This window comes from Erithacus rubecula (assembly GCF_903797595.1).
Source record: "Erithacus rubecula genome assembly, chromosome: 6".
NCBI lineage: Eukaryota > Metazoa > Chordata > Aves > Passeriformes > Muscicapidae > Erithacus > Erithacus rubecula.
Genome location: NC_136688.1, coordinates 45,211,519 through 45,231,262, shown reverse-complemented (window position 1 = coordinate 45,231,262; position 19,744 = coordinate 45,211,519). Strand labels below are relative to the sequence as shown.

At 41.2% G+C, this 19,744-nt stretch overlaps 1 protein-coding gene across 3 annotated transcripts in view; it reads right to left on the bottom strand.

The window, feature by feature from the left end:
* Positions 1–10,844, bottom strand: part of SLC24A4 (solute carrier family 24 member 4) — an 88,527-nt gene extending 77,683 nt beyond the window's left edge. For all 3 annotated transcript variants that reach the window (XM_079308354.1, XM_079308355.1, XM_079308356.1), the window contains exons 1-2: positions 10,305–10,844; positions 7,980–8,090 (exon numbers count right to left, since the gene is read on the bottom strand). In XM_079308354.1, the coding sequence (XP_079164480.1) occupies positions 7,980–8,090; positions 10,305–10,461 (268 nt within the window). In that variant the 5' untranslated portion in view covers positions 10,462–10,844. The remainder of the gene's footprint in view (positions 1–7,979; positions 8,091–10,304) is intronic.
* Between the last annotated feature and the right edge of the window lie 8,900 nt (positions 10,845–19,744).

Here is a 19,744-nt window from a genome sequence, read left to right as displayed (position 1 = left end):
CTGCAGGAATCAATCTGATTCAGTTTCTAAGGCCATTAAAATTTCTACTAGAATGTATTCTATGAAGCTAACAGACATTGAAGAAAGAAAACCACCACTCTTTATTGTCTCCCTGTAGAACAGGACTGATGCCAGTTGAACTGTCAGCAGGTATTTTCAGCCTGCTAGGTGGGTAACCACATCTGTTCTCTAAAATGTCATTGGCATAGTGACTACAGAACTAAATAGGTATAATAAAATGTTGTAGCTTCAGAAAAAAAATATAAGGGCTCTTATCAGAAATATTAGCAGAACAAAGTTTAAAACTAATTCACCATAATTTCTTGCCCAACCAAACCCAAACCTCTCTCTACAGTTTGATTTTTCATTTTATCTCTTTCTGTGCTCACTACTTCCCAGGGCCTACCTCTTTACTTTGCAATTCCCAAGATTCTCCCATGGTTCACCATCCAAATTCAGTCTCCCTCCACTCATGTGCCTCTTTCATCTATCCTCCAACTCCAGGATGCCTGACAGGATAATATTAGTCTTTGTACTACACAGCTCCAACCCCCAAATTTCTCTGTCCCTCTTGCAGCTTCTGGTGACAATTTTCTATCTCTAGGTGTTTTTCACAATTTATTTCCCTGCAGCCCAGTTCTGCACTTGCAGAGTTTTGTCTGAATCCTCCACGCTGGGGGTCCAAGTTAGACTGACAAAACACCAAGAGCACAGAGATGAAAAAATTAATCAGCATTTTGGCATTTGTCAAGCAACTCAGAATCTCATAAAAACTGTGCTAGGCCAACCCCTGGAGTATGGATAACACTCACAGGCTGATGTACAAGGCCTTTTCAACCCTTCCTACAACAGCAAAGTCAGCTCTGGCAGCAACTGCACACAAGACAGGCAAGACTGCAGCACTTTCAGCTGCAGCACAAAGTGACACAGAAATCAAAATTGCCATGGACAAAGATAGGTACATTTAAACACAGCTTTTATACCATTTTCTAAGTGAAAAATGGAGCACATATCTAAAAAACAGTCTGTCTCCCCAGTCATACCAGAGAAGAACATATCCAAATACACACACATTAATCCCCACTACAGGCGGGTCAGTCTGCAATACCATGGAGAGCTGCACATCCAAGTCTCATAAACTTTGATTTTGAAATCACTAATTCAGGATTTCAAATATGCCCTGAGTGAAATGTAATTAATTTGATTCCTATACCATATCACAGGACAACTCAGGCTGGATGGAACTTCAGGAGCTTATACTAGTCCAAACATCATTTTTCCAGGGGCCTAAATCAAAACTGAGCTATCTGGATTTGATTCTGTCACATATTTCCTCTTTGACCTCAGGCCAATAATTTACACAGCTGTTCTCCACCTGAGTTGTCTGCAGTTACAGAAAGAAATGTTACATTATTGCTACATTAGTATCTGATGAATGCTTAGGTAATGTGGTTGGAAATACAGGCAAATCAAATATCTAAATACTAGAGCTGGGCTAATACAGGGAACTTGAGATTTCAGTCTAGCACTCCAGAGCATTCAACCTGGATGTTTCAAGAACCCGTGTTCACAGACTTTAAATTTACTTCTGTAGTGGCCACATTTTCAAAATGTGGATTTTTGTTTCAGGTCTGCTCCTTGGTTTCAAAGCAAAGACTTAACTTGTAGAAGTCCTTATCCACAGTGTGCTTCAACAGGATCCAAGCCAATTGTAAATAAATCTAAGTCATATGAAATAAAGACTATATTAGGTAATACTTTTACTAGGTTTAAGAATACACAGTAAGATAAGAACATACTATTTAATATGTTTGATTTGCCTTTGTTTACTACATGTCTACATGGCATTTTAGTCAGGCCTTAATTCACATTAAACTGCTTCTGGCAGACTTGACACCTAGACCTGGCAAAATGGATAAATTACCCTGGAGTGTTCTGTTCTCAGCTCTCCAGGGGATGCTGCTGGCAGGTTGAGTCAAAGCACAGAAAGATGTGTGTCTCATCTCTTTCTAGCATTTTTGATGCCAGTTTTAATATGCTGCAGGAAAATGAACAGCTCAGAAAGAAGGATGATTATTTTTCAAATTCTACATTCAGCCAAAGCACATTTCCTACACTGGATGCTAGGTTCACAGAAAACACTCCAGAAACAAACAAAACAATAAACAAACAAACAAACCAACAAAAAAACCCCAACACAAAGAAAAACCCCACCACTTTTCCCAACTAACTTCAACTACACATACCTTCATAATCATTTAATACTCACAATCAAAGGCTATGCAAAGATGTCAGCTCAACCTCAACCGAGGTGTGAATTCTGATTTGGGAGACCTTGGCAGTCACATAAGAAAAATTTGTGATAAAATGTTTGTCTTTGGCCATCAACTACTCCACTAAAAGTGGTTTTAAATTGTCACACATCTGTCTTCCCCAGAATCAGAAGCCATACAAATGAGATCACAATCAATAAAGTTCACCACTCAACATCTACAGGACAAGTGGGAGTTTGGTGTCACTGGGTTAGGGGGAATAACCTAAAGCAAACCCAAAACAAATAAAACCCCACCAGCATATGACAAGTGGCTACAGAAATAAGCTACATGCTAGCTAATTAGTAAGTCTCAACTACATAAATAAATACATATTCACAGGACACTGCACCTATATGTTTTGTGAATACCATATGCATAAAGCAACTAAATTTATTTTTCTTAAACCTCTCTTCATTTTCATTTCCTTTTAGGCTAACATGAAAAGAAATTGTTTATAACTGATGACTTTCCTGGTCATTGAGTAACAAAATATTTTAAATCCACATGCATGCACTATCAATAAATTTATCACACTGAAACAGTTGCACATATTCTATGCATCAAGGCAGAGAGGAAGTCTGACTAATATGGGAATATTTGCAAATAACATTACAGAACACAATAGTTTTCTGTGATATCTCAATGAGACCATGGTCTTTCTGTGCTAGGTATTGTATCAATGCATAGTAAGAGCACATGCAGGTCATGCTGAACTTACTAATTTTTAGGCTGTTCATGAAACAAAGGTTTACAGTGAAATTATTAATACCACATCCTTAAAAGTGAAGGTCTAAGGCATTTATCCCTGCCACAAAATGGAAGTTTGGTCTAGGGAAGATCATGAGCACATTGTTTAAAAGAAATACATACTATCACATCATTTAAAGAAAATTTACATCATCACAAAATTACATATTCCACCAAAATTTATTACTCTAAGTTTATGATCTTACATATTAAGGTGTCTATAAGGATTAAGGAAAAAAAAGAATATATCAAATCCAGCATGTTAATAATTATGCATTTAAATAAGCACTGTGTTTGTTAAATACAACTAATGGAAATCAGTAATTCCTATAGTGTCTTTACTACAAGTGTGCAAGAAATACCATTTTCTGCCCCTTTGGAAAATTGCTTGGAAGAGTCAGTCCTGTCTTCTCTAGTTATCATTTATTTTTGTAGAAAAAAAATAACAGGCTCTTGTTGTCTCTATAGTACATGAACAAAACTAAGACTCCCATAGTTTCTCTACAGTGCATCACATATTACAGGAGTCCCCAAGGTTATTACTAACAGTGTAAAATACACACAGACTTAATGACTTTGATCCTGACCCAGAACTCACTTATGCACATGCTACTGGGAAACACACTGCTATAGAGGAATGATTCTTTCTCTCTGCTACAATGGGCCTTTTAATACTAAACTAAAAATGCAGCATGGGTCAGGAAGAAATGCTAACCCTGTCCTTCCCCCAGTCCACAATTCTTCTTTACCCAGTAGTAACAATGGGAGGAACATGCTTGAACCAAATTGCCACCTATTTAAAATCAATGTAGCTCATTAAAACCAGTGCAGCTCATGAACTGTCCATGGTTGACAAACCACAGGCAAGAAGATCCCACTGCCTTTCTGTTTCAAGGCTGCTCCCTGACTAGTAACAGAAGACAATGGAAATATATTCCCATACGTTTCTAATTCACAGGGAAAAAAAATTTCTATCCGTGTTCAGGGACTACTTGAAAATGTTCACAACAGTGAAGAGTCTGGGTCAGTTGTTTAACAGCCTGACATGCCCCAGTGGAGGCACATGGCAAGAAACATCCTGACACCCAGTCACCCCACCTTGTATGTGCTCTGGAAACCCTGCTAGGAGTTCTGGAGGACACAGAGTCATGGGAACATTCTGAAACCAGAGGCAAGCCATTGGAGCAGAGAAGCTACAAGCCAGACTTTCTGGGCAGATGGCACTGCAAGCTAGCAAGCTGACAGCAGATGGAAGTGAGAGCTTGGATACAGCAAAAAAATCAATTGCAAACTAATGAGGTATGTTAAGATGCTAGAGACAACTCCTCTGATCTCTCTGCTTTAAGAGAGGGTCAGGTCAATCCCTCCTCCCACAGAAATCTACCCACAACCATAAAGAAAAGGTAGTTTGGTTTCCTTCCAAGAGGAAGCCATCCAGAGAGTTACTCAATACCAAATAAATATAAGATTCATAATTAAAAAATCCCAGGCTCTCATGAAATTTCTGAAGTCCAGAGCCTTCTACATACAACCTATAATCCTCTAGCCTCCACAACAATATAAAGACCAATATCTTATCACAGCAGAGAAGCTTTCAACAATGTGGAAATTTAAAGCCAGGAATGATCTTCAATAGAAAAATGCTCCAGAACACATTAACTGTGGTGAGGATTTGGTCTCAGTCCAGACTAGAACCAAGGCTGGCTTGGTGCTCCCAAGGCTTCACCTGCTTCCTGCAGCTGACCTACAGCTCCTTTGCTGCTATGGCATAGTGACAATCTATAACTCTTCATGATTGCAGAATATTGCTATCAGAAAAAATGTGGAGCAACTCTTAATATATTCATGATTATCAGTCCTCTGATACAAAAACTCCAACTTTTCTTCTCTGATTACACACACACACACTTTTTTTTTTTTTTTTTGTCCTCTTTCAGAGTCCCCTGGTTCTTTTTTAAAGCAGCATTGCTGAGAATTCAGCATTTTTTCACTTCTGATACAGTGCACCAGAAACATTATCAATGTTTCCAGAAGAGCACAATAAGAAACTATCTACTTCAGCAAATGAGACTCAAACAGTGTAGACTATGTGGGCTTCTAGAAGACAGCTCTCACAAGCTTCTAACATTACTTGCAGAAGCTTACTCAGTTTTTATCCCAAGATATATTACAAAGGATGAGCCTTTCTTGCCAGTGTCATGAAGTACAGGGATCTCATGGTCTTATAAACTTCTATGGCTGACATTTCTAACAATTGAGATTTTTACTTTTTTACTTATACATAAGTTAAAAAATCGAATGAAGTGGTAAATATATTCACTTTATTGAAAGCTTTCAGAAAAAGGGAGGTAAAGCTGCAGACTTGTGTGGGAAGCTAATGAAAAGGGAGCACAGCAATAACACAAGAGATTAACAGGCTCTGAGCAAGAACCTGCATTTCTCAAGGTACTATGAAATCCTTGTATCCTAAACACACACATAAAAACATCCACATACCAGAAGAAAACTGCTGTATAGCATACACAGCCATGCATTTGTACAGCCCCTCATGCTTACAGCAGACACAGAAATGACACAGGCAAGAGTAAGTACATCTCATACAGGAGCCTACAGGGAACCGTGTGCTCATATTCCAGCTGAAAATCCACACTCTCACCAATCTTCTGAGCAATCTCCATCAAGCCTCTTGACCTTTCCTGGGACTTCTCTCTCTGTAGTCATGTGATTACATAAGCTACATTCCCAGATGAGCTATATTACTTGCTCCTTTTTGATAGGTGTTCAACCATTGCTACTTTCTCATTACATGACAAATCTAAATCCCTGGCTACCAAAAAAAAAACTGAAAAAAAAAATAGATAATACACTAAAAACAAAACAACAAAAAACAGACAACAATGAATATTATCCCAAACCTACAGAAGTTGTCACTGAGCAGTAACAATAATGGGTTCTTATGGACTCATTCCTGCCCCACAAACATCAACTTTAGCTATTTTCAGATGTTCCCTTTATTTGCAGCTCATATCTAGTCACTACTACAGCATGTCAATTCCTCTTTCAGCTGCAGAAGATACACAGTGATAAGCAGAACATAACTGCAGAATAACAGGAAGTGATTAAAAATGCTGCAACTGCAATCCTGTGACAGACTTGATCTGCAAATCTGTGTTCTAACTGAAGAAACACTTTTTAAAAGAAAGGCTAGCACCATTTCTGTGCCTAGAAATTATGAATTTAATGCAAGTCTTGTGATATTTTTCTTAAAACTACAACATCCTGAGGTATATTTGGGACTCCCTTGTGTTCATCTCTTGTGGTTACAGAAAAAAAGGGCACTTCAGAGACCTGAATTTCAGAAAGCACATCAAAATGACCCAGCTGTATTTATTCCAATTATTCTTAAACTAATCTTATGACTGGAGGAAGCTGAACTATTTGTTTTAAACATGTGAAGAAGTCAGTATTGTTTCTGAAATTCCAACTGAAATGCAAGCATGTTTTTGCCTTGGTTATTTTCTCATATCATTGTGAAAAAGTTCTTGCTCATGCTAAATGGAAGTCTCCATCAGAACTTTGACAGGTGCTTTTTTGATTCAGCATCTTAAATTTTGTGGCCTCCATTGCCTTGACTCCAAGTGTGCTGTCAAGTATGTGCTCAGACATGATCACATTGATGCATCCACATATTGGAGGAAAATGAAAGAGGTGTGGGAAAGAATAGTATTTACTGACTATTCATCAAGAATCATTATGCGTCTCCAAAAGGTCTTTTTTGTGTTCTTTCTTGTTTGTGAACAACTTTGACAGACAAATCAAGAGCATCATAAGGTTACAGATGCAGAACACAGCAAACCAACCCACAAAGTTCTTAACAAAAGCATGGGGAAACTCTTGGACATCAAAAGGATACAGTTACAACTTTTGGACCCACATACTTTGAGCTATGTTCTTCCACTTCTCTCTCAGGAGTGTATAAGCACAGTAGTGATCTTCAATCTACATAACTGGCATCTCAGTACTACAACAAATACATAAGTGAGGGCAGGAATACTGCTCCAAACTCCCCTAGTGCCTGGGGCTGACAGTATCCTAGAACTCATGCTGACACTGCTGGAGAGAAGGCACACACTCCATTGCTATCACAGAGTTGATCAAAGAGTCACATTAAAAAAAATAAATCTGAACTTTAAATTAACTTGGCTAGTGCCACTGGCAAAATGTCTTATCTCCCACACACCATAAACCACAGAGAGGCAAGGAGAGAGAGAGAAAGGAAATACACACTGGAAAGACAGATGGGAAGATGAAAGCATTGTGGACTAACAGGGATACTAAAATGCATCATCTATTCCTGCCCTCAATCAATTCTTTTTGCTTGGCCAAGATAGACATCCTGAAGTAAAATGGATTCCAGGGTCTCCATATCACTTACCTCATCAATCCCCTCTACACAACATAAATTCCTACTCTGTATACATAGTTTATCACTAAACTAGCAAACCACGATAACTGTGTAATGGTAATGAACATAAATCACTGAGCTCAGATGTCATCTGAAATAGAGCATATTTCACTCCCCATAGTTTTAAGAGGAGCGCACTTCTCATGACTTGTGCAACATACACACATCAGCTGAACATAAATGAATAACCACAGAAATCAAATTGTTGGCACTACTCTCACAATGACCCCAAAACATTTCTTTACCTGGACATTACCTTTTGCCTTTAATACATAAAACCCTATCATTATGTAACACAATAAACCTTATTTCTACACAGAACAGTCCTGGTTTGTTGGGGTTTGTTAAGTTTAACACTGATGTTTGCACACCACTGCAGCTTGCTCATGACAAAACTACCCAATAATACATCTCAAGAGTTTATAGGACATAACAAAATTTTCCCATCTTACCTGGCTCTGTACAGTTCTTCTCTTCATGTGTCTCATTAGGTGATGCCATCAACCTTCTATTCCTCCACATTCCTGATACAATGCTTCTGTCTGGAACAGCTAATTCTTGGCCTGTATTAAATGAAAAGACATTATGCCCACTAGCACCAATTTTTTCCTGCATAATCCCTGCTGGACTACACGTGCCCACTAGCAAGGAGCATGGACAGACCATCAGAATGCAAATGGGGTAAAATCCAAGGTGGATTTTACGTGGTGGAGCACGTGCAAACAGACACGTGCTAGGTGCTCCTAGCTCCAAAGGGTGCATAGGCACCATATCTGAGCTGTTGGCATGTTCCAAGCTATCAGAACTATCAGAACTTTTGGCTGTGACCCACAGCAGGAAAATATTCTGCACCAAGCAAATGCTGAAGCCTGTACCTGTGAAAGTCAACACTTGCAGCTCCTATAGATGAAACCAGCCTAGCTATGCTGACATGAGCAAAAATCACACTTCCATTTAGTCATCTGTACTTGCACATATTACATTACTGCTTTCATGAAAAAATAAAAATGCATATGGATATGTTCCAGTTACATTTTAGTTTATTCTGAACTTTTCAGTTTTGGGTATGCTTAATAATATCAAGCCATTCATAACTTGTCAAAGAAAACGGAAACCACAGTGAAGTCTCATAAGTCTTAAAAAAATAAAAACTTTTTCAGAAGTCAATGAAGCTTTTGCCAAAATGCATATTCCAGAATCATTCTCAACAAAACCTGTTAAACAATGTACAGGAGCACTTGTGACATCATGTACCATATGCAATCATAATAACCAAAGAAAGAACCTCTTAATCAAATCACTTCCACCTCAATCTTACCTATTTCAAATTAACATATTGTAATAACAAGAAAAACTCTTCCTTGGCCAATTTTAGAGTTTATACTGTCATCATGTAATGTCTGTGTTTTCCTAGTGACTCCTAGAAAGAGAAATCTTGTTCAGAAGTTAGTTTTTCCAGAGTAAAATATTCTGAGCCACAATTATAAGAAACACAGCCAACAGATGGTCAGTGTTTATGGATAATATGTACTGTAAATTAGCCAGCTGAAAAAAAAAACCCTACCTGATGCAGCATACCATCAAAAATTAGGTTATGAGGGATTTAGCTGATAACCCAGGAGATTAAAAACTTTCATTAGTCATGACATTTTTCATGAAAACCTAAAAAAGTTGTGGAAAACAACAACTGCAACAAAAAGACCCCTCAAGCTATGCAAACATATTCATACCCCTATTACTTATTTCCAAATTGAAAAAAACAAGTTGAAAGTTTTAAGATGAGCAATATGCTAATATGGTCTAAGACACCAAATTCTTATCTAGATGGCTTGTTGCCATCCTAGATACAGCTCAAACAAGCCAGGCAATAATTTGAGCACAAGAGCATTACAAACTATGACAAGTTCCAGCAGATTTTTCTTCCCTAAAGCACACACTTGAACTCCAGCTTTAATTTAAGTAGATGACCCAGCCTAAATGTGCTGAAATCTGAGTTTCTTATATTAAACCTGGATGCTTAGTGATGAGCTTAGTCGATTTTGTTTTTATATATCCATGGACTGCTGGCAGCCCTACCTAGAGACACAAGTGCTGTCCCAGCAACCTCAGACTTTGTATTTGAGGGATGTGAAGCATATTGTAGGATGAGGGCCTGAAGCTGCACACTTACAGCCCAAACTGTGCCAGCAGGCAGAGGAACAAATGGGAATGATATGGTTAATTCGAAATGCATCAGTTTACCAATACAGCAGACGCACAAATGATGCAAAAGATTCTCTTATAATACTCTCTCTACAAAATGTAAGATTAGCACCTTTCCTAGCCTAAAATGCAGAATTTTCTCTCAGATCTATACTGTAATGAGGGGAGAGGTGTTGGGGATACGTGTGAGATTGAAGAAAGCAGAAGCTATAGCTGATGGAGATTTACAACCTAAGGACAGAAGGGAAGGCAGCCCGAAGTTGCGGAGGGGACCAGAGGCGGCTGGAGGGAACTCCACTCCGGTGCAGCAGCAGGGGGAAACTCCTCCAGGGAGCTCCCAGGCACAGAGCTGCCCCGTGATGCCCGGCCGGTTCCCGAGCCGAGAGCTCAGCTTCCCCCTCTGCCCGGCGCGGGGCTTTCTCCCGAGGAACCCGCGCTGTCCCCCGCCCCGCCGCACGCCGGAGCATCTCCGCTAGAAAACCCCAAACGGGAGCAGCCACCGCCGCTGGACCCCGCCGAAAGCCGGCAGCCCCGGGACGGGCAGCCCCAGCCGCCCGGCCGGCCCCGGCACTCACCCGCTCTGGAGAGCAGGCTGGACATGCACCAGGCGAAGAAGAGGATGGCGCAGATGAAGCCCAGCTGCTGCAGCAGCATCTCCCGCCTCTTGCGAACTTTCCTCAGCATAAGCAGCATGGTCTTCGGAGGGGCGAGCGGCGTTTCCTCCAGCTCCATCGGAGCGAGCGCGGGCGCCGAGGGGGCGGCCAGTGGGTCGGTGGGAGAGCGGGGATCACTGCCGGCGGCTGCCCGCGGACGGCTCCATGCCGGGCGGGCTGCAGCGCGAAGAGAAGCCGGTGCCCAGGGCCTCGCTCAGGTCGGCAGCGGCGCGGCGGAGGCAGAGGCAGGTGGCGGCGGGCGGGGATGCACGGCAGCCCGGAGCGGGGGGCGGGCGGCGCTCAGGGCCCGGGCCGAGCCCCGCGCCCCATGGCCGGCGGAGGGAGCGGCGCGGCGGCGCCCCGCGCTCCTCGGGCAGCGGCCGCCGCGGGCTGCGAGTCAGCGCCGAGCCGCGGACACATCCATGCGGCTCTCTGCCCGCCCGGCCAAGTTCGAAGTTTATCCCCTTCCTCCCTCCCTCCCTCCCCCGCCGGCAGCCGTAGGCGGCAGGTGGGCGACTCAGCCGCCGCGGCGAGAGCGGCTGCCCGCGGGCTGTCAGCGCGGCGCCGGGCGGGCACTCAGCCCCGGCGGGCGGCTCGGCCCCTTCTCCCCGCCCCTCTCCCGCAACTTTCTGGGTGCTGCTCCGGCACCCATGGCAACGCGCATGTGCTCTCCCCCACCTCCGGGCCGGGGGGAAGGAATTAACGGGCGAAATTAATCCTTTCCCTAAAGGCGCAGGAATGCCCCGCTCTCGGTGCGCGCTTGCCGTCCGTGCGCGGAGGGGAGCGGGCAGCGGTAGGTGCGGAGGGGCCGCCGGGGCCGGGCCGGGTCTCCTGAGGGGCTGCGGCGCCCCGGGGCTGGCGGGGAGCGCCGGTGGTTCGGGGCTCTCCCGCCTGTCTCAGAAGATGGGTTTCGAGACGGGCTTCCATGGGGAGAATGGCCCTTCTGCGCGCAGTTTGCACTGCGGCGAACGCCTGGTGCTTAGCATGACAAATTAATTACCCGTTTTGTGAAATGGTGGCTGGTTAGTTGCAGGCTGTGCCACCGAGATTTCATTTCTTTTTTTAACTAAATTTCTATGTTTACATTAATTAAGTGGTTTCTGTTAGCCAACGAGTGGTGAGAACTTCCTCCTACAGCACGCGCATCGCTTCTGTATTCCTCCCAGAAATGCATGAGGAAGCACATGTAGGCAAAAGGGGATTAACTCATCTGATCTTCTTTTTGATACAGCATTTGGCTTACGACAGAAAGCCTTTCAGGTGATTCCCTTTGGATCTTTGTATATATTCTTCAGAACATACAGCACGTATCTGGAATTGTCGTGGTTTCATAATTATAATACAAATAGCCTATATAAACAAATAATCGCAAATAAAATATCAACAATCCTCTGTTTTCCCATGGTTCAAATGTATTTTCTAGTTTTGCTTGTGAATTCTGTCCACTGCAATAAGACACAGAAGCACAGTGCTCAGGATGTTCTGGTACACATGCATGTGAAATTGCTCTGGATTCATCCTGAAGACTGCCAGTTGTCTCAAGTGCGTTATTCAAGCTGGAGAAACAAAGAGGAACAGTGCTGTTAACATTGTTGCTGCTTTACATGCACATAGCTACAGAAACTGTGTCTTAACTGTCCAAGCTCCAGGGGCACCTAGGCTCTGGTGGGCTTTTGACTTTCTGGTTTGCATTAAAGCAGGAAAACAACTGCATGTCAGAAGAATGGCACTGAGACATGCTCCAGTCTCCTATCTTTCATCCCATTTATAGGTGCTGAGAGAGGAAAAGTAACTCTGAGAGCTCTTGCCTACCATAAAAAAAAAGGTAATAGAGAAGATCACAAACCAGGTTATGTCTTTTAATTTCTCTCCATGGCCAGGCAGGAAATCTCAAAGTTGAACCCAGAACACTGAAAGCTATCCCTGACCAAAAGAATTTACAGGCTAATTAGACACAGAGGCAATGCAAGGTGGATAAAGGCAACAGAAGGTCTTTAGATTGGTATTTTATTTATAGTGGACTTGGTTTTTTTTCATTGAAGGCCTTGAAGTTCCAGTGAAGGTGTTGGTTGGCCATGTCAGTAGAGATGCACTTTATACCCTGTCATCTGTTGTAATAGATGGGAGCTAATTCTTCACATGGCTTTCCATCCCCTCTTGTCTGGGACTAAAGCCTCCCCATCCACTCAAAGTGGCAATGCAAATATTAGTCTGCCATGTCCTTTTTGTGTGTTGAATGAGAGTTGCAGTGCTGACAAGACTGTAATTTTCTGTATGAAGATTTTATCTAGCAATAGAAGGATGGTAACACTGGAGGGAATTGCAGAGATTTGTTGTTTTCAGCAAAATAAGTTTATAATCTGCTTAGAATAATAGAATCATTAAGGTTGTAAAAGGCCTGTAAGATCATCAGTTTCAACAATTAACCCAGCAATGACACATTCATGACTAAACCATGTACCCTAGTGCCACCTCTACACATTTTTTGAACACTTCCAGGGCTTGTGATTTCACCACTTCTCAGGGCAGCTTGTTCCAATGCCTGACCATTCTTCACTTATAAAGGCTTCAAAGATGCTGTTCTAATGGTTGGTTCTCTTCCCACAACTGATGAAAGTTGCTTGTGATTTTTATGTTTACTGTGTTTATTCACTTATTTACTCTTTACACTGAAGACATTTTCAAAGCCATGGCACTCCTCATCTGAAGAGGTACTGAAATTAAGACATGCAATGACAAGTTTGCCACAATTGAGGTAAATTTGGGTCTGGAGTTGAGGCTGTCATTCACAGATACTCCATGTTTGTGTCAATATGTTGTTTACACAGGACTGTGGAAGTGACCCATTGTTAGAGGTCCTGAGTTTCACATGTGAGGGATTTTCATTAATTCTGTCGGATCCTATGAACATCACATGGATCAAACCAAAGCACATGGTTAGTAACAGGAATGCAATTATAATATTGCCTGTTTTGACATAGAGGTTTTGCCTTTTTTTGGCTGTTATAAAGTTGTCTGGTTTAGAGGTAACAGTTAGTGACTATAGAAACCCTGAGGCCTTCCCTGTGAACTACTGAAAGCAGGAAACAAGAACCAAAAACAGTGGAGTGCTTTTGTGAATTCCTTCAGAGCAGAGGGGAAATCTGCTACCCATGAAAGCAGTTCTCAGAGTGATGGTGTGTCTCTCCCTTTCTTGTGTACACAAATGAGGCAGATCAAAGTTCAGACAGTACTAATCTCCTAATCATACAAGCTTCTGATTAGCATTTTTAATCAGTCTGGTGATCAGAGGGCAGCCTCAAAATTGTTCTTGAATACTAAACTTTCAGAACAGAATTCCAAATCACTTTTATTTTGCTGAGGGTTCTTTGAGAAATGTGTCAGGTAACTCTTTGTGTAGGATGTCTCAAAGGAAAAGGTGTGCTGCAGAATTCAGCTCCAGTTACCTCTCACCAGGAGGGTCTATTTGAATATATTTGAGCCACTCACATGGAGGTTGTTACTGGAATGATGTCCCAACACTTTCATCTGATTTAAGACATCCATGCTGTGTATGAGGGTACAGAGATATAGTGTTAGGAGCAAAAAAGAAGCAAGTGCTTTCTGCATAAGGTGACATTAGAGAAATTTGCATTTATTTTTTAAAATTTAAATTATTGCTATCTCTTACTGTAAGCAGAACAAGTGTATATAAATTCAGTGAAGCCTTCCATTAATAGTCTCAAAAAAAAAAAAAAAAAAAGGAGTAAGACACACATGACTTTCTGAGTGATGCTTTCACAGTGAGTGGTTTGGTGATACCTCAGATGTTCTGTTTCCAGTATAATCAGAACAAAATGTTTTCCAGACTAGGTCTAGGATTGCTGAAAGAATTACATTTTGAAAATTAAAGGTATTTGAGAAATATCATCCAAAAAAAGTGTAGAGGAAGAAAATATTAAAAAGCACTTGTTGTCTTTAAGACAAACACAAGACACAAATCTTCTTTCTTATTATTATTGTGATAATTTAACTTCTGTGTATGTCCTACGCCAAAATGTCTCACTAGAAGCACATACTAATGTTAGTTTCATCTAGCACTGCCAAATGTGCTTGTTTTTCATCTCAAGCACAATTAGTATCTTGAACTGAGAAACAGCCAAAAGGCTTTGGAATTAGAGAAGTGTCTCACAGGAGATCCATGAAAGCAGCTCATCTGAGAAGAAAATATTGATGATGCTGAGAGCTGAAGGAGAAGTATGTTTGGATTAATTTTCTATGGCAGTCCCTAAAAGGAGCAGAAAAGGCAGCAACATGGTATGGTTACTGGAAGCTGAGGCCCTGGTAGTTGGCCATGAAGACTGTTCCAGCACAGAAGAGCTGGCAAGCTCTGGATGATTAGAAGGTGATTGTTTGTGGCAGGTACCCAACCAGCCCTAGGAGCCTTTTCAAATCTGACTTTTCTGCCTGATTCAACCAGCATCCCAATATAACCCCTCTGCAAGGTCAAGAGGTAACAGCAAAGAAAAGCCCAAATTATTCCCTTAAAAAAGGACCCAAAAATCTCCCATAAGCCATAAAAATTTAACTGAGAGGAAAGGCATTGGTGAAAAAAAGAGATTGGGATACTGCCTTTGCTAGTTGGCCCAAGTAGTTCTTACAAGGAAACCATGGAGAGAAACTAATTTGGCCCTGGCCATAATCACCTGACTGTCAAGGAAGAAGCAATCCTGTATTTATTTAGGACCTAGTCCCTGGCAAAAGAGGGCACACAAATATGACAAGCGTGCAGAAAGCAAATCAAAGTTAACTTTTGAACTGTAACACCAGGCACCCTGCCTCCTTAGGTGTATATATAGAACAAGATGGTTCTTTAAGCACTTTGCTGAACCATACTTGAAATGTTGAAAGCAGATCCATTGTTGGCATCAGTACTGTGGGTTCAGCCAGAGCCTCTGTGACCACTATATTTCAGAGAAGCTCCAGCTGTAGTACTCAGGACTCAACCATGTGCTGAGATCCTGCATGTCTTTCTATGCATTCTCAGATTTTTATCTCCCAGTTCTAGTAGAGAGTTGCCACTTGTGTTATCACATAGTACTTCTGCATGCTTCAAAGGCAGAAGTATTCCTTAATTAAGAGTTATTTCTGTAGTTTAACTCAGACCTTTGTTTTGCTTTCAAGGCTGTAAATAACTGAACTGTGAGCTGAAATTTAAATGCTATGAAGTCAGTCTCACCTTGTAACATGGAACCACATTTTCCTTTCACTTACCCAACTTTTCCCTTGTGCTTTATGTCATGCAGTTTTTCAACTGCTGTTTTTTCTTTAATGATCTTGGGTAATTCTACTTTGCATTTCTGATGAGCATCTGTGGTTACACCCCACATTCAACACTTAGCTAGGACCCACACACTCACACCCTACTTGGGAGTTTAACCACAGTATGCAGAGATGCTACAAGCAAGAGTTTCTCATACCTTTGATGCCATGAGCAACCTCCCATAAGCACAGGAAAGAGGGAAAGCTGATGCATTCCTGCCATACAGTAAGTACAAATGGTACCAACCAGATCTATACACTTGATGTGATCTCTAAAGTACAAGAAAATAAGATCAGTTGACTCTGTCTGCCACATGTGCTGTTAACATATTTTAGTTAAGGTACACTGTCTGTCTTCATTTCTCCAAGCCCACCAAAATGTCATCTTGCAGGACAGGAGAGACATTATGCATATCAGTGGTATTCAATGTGTTCTTCTCCTCATAAGGTTTCAATCAACATCTGGCTAAAAAAGGGATTTTGTTAGAAAAACCTCAATATTTATTAAAAAAATATTAGATCAATATTATCTAATCCCTCCAAATTCATCACAGTATCTATGTTTAAAGCCCTCTAGATTTCTCAGGGATATAGAGATCTGACCAAATCCTTGCCAGATTTGAAGAACTCATGCACGTGCATAAAGCCATACTGAAATGGGGCTTAAATTGCAGGGACTGTTACACAGCATATGCTCCCCATACACATTGTCTTTCTCACTTTCTCAAGTTTGCTGTCTCTAGTGAATTCCAGCATCAATTAACTTTACTATGTTTTCATGGTTTTCTATTCCTCTCTGCTCTCAGTCACTTTCTCTTCTTCCTATTTTTCTGCTTCCCTTATACTTTCCCTTTGTTAGCAACACGACCTTGCTCCTCACTTCTTGATTTTCTAGACTCAGTGCAAATTTTTAATTTCTTCCTCTCTCTGTAAACAGAATTCTTTTCTCCTCTTCAAATCTACACATGGGTTCAAGCTCAGTATTGATTCTAAGCCTTACTCCCAGAGGATTGGGGAGGTTTGACTGTGCTTACCCTTAACTCTGAAGAATGAGGTTAGCTGACATCACTCTAAACACAAGGGACTGGGGCTAATCTCAGCACTTCTTTCCATCAGTATACAACACATTTGTTTGGTCTTCATAATCTCATTCCATTCCCTGATAAAGAAATGGAATTTAGCTCCATAAAATGTTCTCTTTTTTTTTTTTTTATTATTTGTAATTCTTTTTTTTTTTTTTTTTTTTTTTTTTTTTTTTTTTTTTTTTTTTTTTCCTTTCTGGTAAGTTTTATAGGTCTGAGATAAGTAAAATTCAAAACAGCTACTGAGGAGACATCTTCATACCCCTCAGTCACTTTTGTTCAGCTTTCATACCTACTGGGAATTCTTTCCAAAACCCTTTGCTAATCCCTCAGAATGAGAAGGATTATTAAATAAGAAAAAATTGATTCATTACAGTGACAAAAATTTTCAACAGTTATGTTGCTGGCCCAAACCACAGGCTGCTGTGATCTTATGGATACACAGGAGGAATCTTCCTGTGTATTTGGAGAATTCTCTCACCAAAAAAAGCTTCAGACAGTGTCAGTGCTTGAAAGCCTGAGGCCAGAGAGGTCCAGTGATATTCCTGTTGGGGTAGCTGGGAGAGATTCAACAGGGCAGCTCCTTTCCCTCATTAGATTAGAAAGAGAAGAGCAAGTATTTATCTTTAGTGAATATGGAAAAAACCAACTGCCAAATGCTGTATATACAAGTGCAGGGGCATGTATCTTGATGGCTGATGTCCTTGAAACAACAGTGTTGGAAAGGTGAGAACTGTCTTTATTTGGTGACTTGTGGAACACATGCTTGAAGGAACCTGTAAAAATTATCTTGTTAATTCCCTTTTCCTAAGGCAACACCAACTCTCCCTAATGTTGAGTGGGCTTGTTCTGAAACTAAATACCCATTTTTGTACTGAAATTGCTGTTTGACTGCCTATCAAAGCTTTTAAAATAAAATTATGGTGAAAAATGTTAAGAAAATTTACACCTCCTACTTTGGCTGGCATCTTTTTTTAACACGGCTAGTGAGCAGAGCTTGGGTAGTTCTGGGAATTTTCCTCTTCATATGACCACAGATTTTCAAAAACAAATGTTTATTCTGTTGAAAATCTCTAATGTTGAAGCTAAAAGGAATAGTAACTCTCAGTCAAAGAAGGGGAAGAATATTCTTACCCTTTATTTCTGTAAAGTTAGTAGAAATCAGGTTCTTTCAGGCAGTAGCAAGAAAACAACCTTGTCCTAGGGAAGATAAATTCAGTGTATAAAATCAAAATTATAGTCTAGAGGGAATGGCAGTCAGAGAAATCAAGTGAGCGGGAATACTGCTCAGTGGAGTGTTTTATATGAGGAATTCAGGGCATTTATTTCATTGCTGTTTCATGTTGTCTCCTGTGGAAAAGATAAGAAAGGGGGTTAATTTGCACCCCATTATGTTCAGACAAGAGAGGAGAGGACTGAGAAGGCTGGTTTGAAATTCAGGTTCAGGACAGCAAGGAGAAAGGTTTTTGTCTAAGAAGGCATTTAAGGGAGGGAAGGGAGAGCTTTGGTACACAAGAAGAGGAGATTAGAACAGGGTCTAAGCCAGTGGGCTGGGCACAGTCATTGGTGGGAGCAGGCAGAGGGAACCCGAATCAAAGTGGATCAGAAGGGTGAGTGAAACAAACTAGGCTGGGGAAATGAGCACCACCAGGTCTGCTTTGAGGATCAAGCCTTGTACTGTGAATTTGAAAAGGGCTGGTCTAGCAGGAGAGAGACATCACTGTAGCTGCAGCACATTAAGAATCCTCCATAGAAATTCCCTTTAAGTTTACAAAAATGGCCACATCTGCAGCACAGCCCCCTCCAAACCCAGATAACTGATGTTTGCTACCATTAGTGTAAAAACACGGTCAAAGCTCATGGTGTATTTTCAAACATTGACAGGAGTGCTTTTTACAGTATTTCCATGTTAGCTTCCTAACAGATTTTACAGCAAAATACCAAGAAAATTTGTAGCTATTGCCAATTTTAACAAGAAATGTTTATCACTGGCAAATAAGAAATGCAGCACTCCTGTAAATGAACTTTTTTGCTGTTCCTAACTCCTTACAGAGTTTAGCTGCAGCATCTTTTAGCTAGGCTTGGTCATAAGTGTGCTCATCTGCTTCTTGGCCTCAGGATAGCCCAGGTTCAGGACAACTCCTAAGAGCTGATTGCTGCTTTCAGCTTGTAGCAGCAGAGCAGTAAAGGCAGTGCTACTCCATAGCCCAATTCACTAGCAGATATTGTGGGTGTCACCTGCCCATAATGTCTGACTCACTCCACCGTTTTTCTGTTGTTTTCATTTAATATTTAAACACTCAGATATTCCAGCCACTTTACGTTTCATCTCCTCAGAAAGAAGCAATGTTTCAGAGGTGTTACCATGGAAACAATGGAGTGAGGGAGCAGCTCAACATAAAAGTAAGTCATCTATCAGTAAAACCAGAGACATGCTTTGGGGCAACTCGAAATTATAAAATGGATAATTAATTGGGCTGTTGCTGAGCATATGTTTGCCCTTATTGCTTTCTTCTGAGTGAGAACAGTTCACCTTTTTTGCATGTGACAAGAAAACAAAACTTCCCTTATTCAAACTTTTCAGTAGCTGGTCTTTTCTGACACAAGAGATAATATCACCCTGTGGAGATGACCACTGGAGTTACTTAATCAGCAAGGGTCAGCAACACCAGCTTCCTCAAACAAATCAAAACTCCCTCCTAATAGCAGTGTGAGCATTGGAGGGCTGTGATACAAGACACTTGCAAAGTCTAATCAGACCATGGGAAAAAGATTAGTGTTACTGGAATAATAAATGCAGCTAGATATGTCAAGGCCCTTCCCATTATGCAAATGAATACACGGAGCAATTTTGCTCAGAAATGGGTATTAAATTATACTTACGGATAAATATAAAAGCACACCTTTGTCCATCTGTCACTATATATCCTGAAATACCATAATTACCTCTCTCAAGCATGGGAAGGAACAACTCAGGGC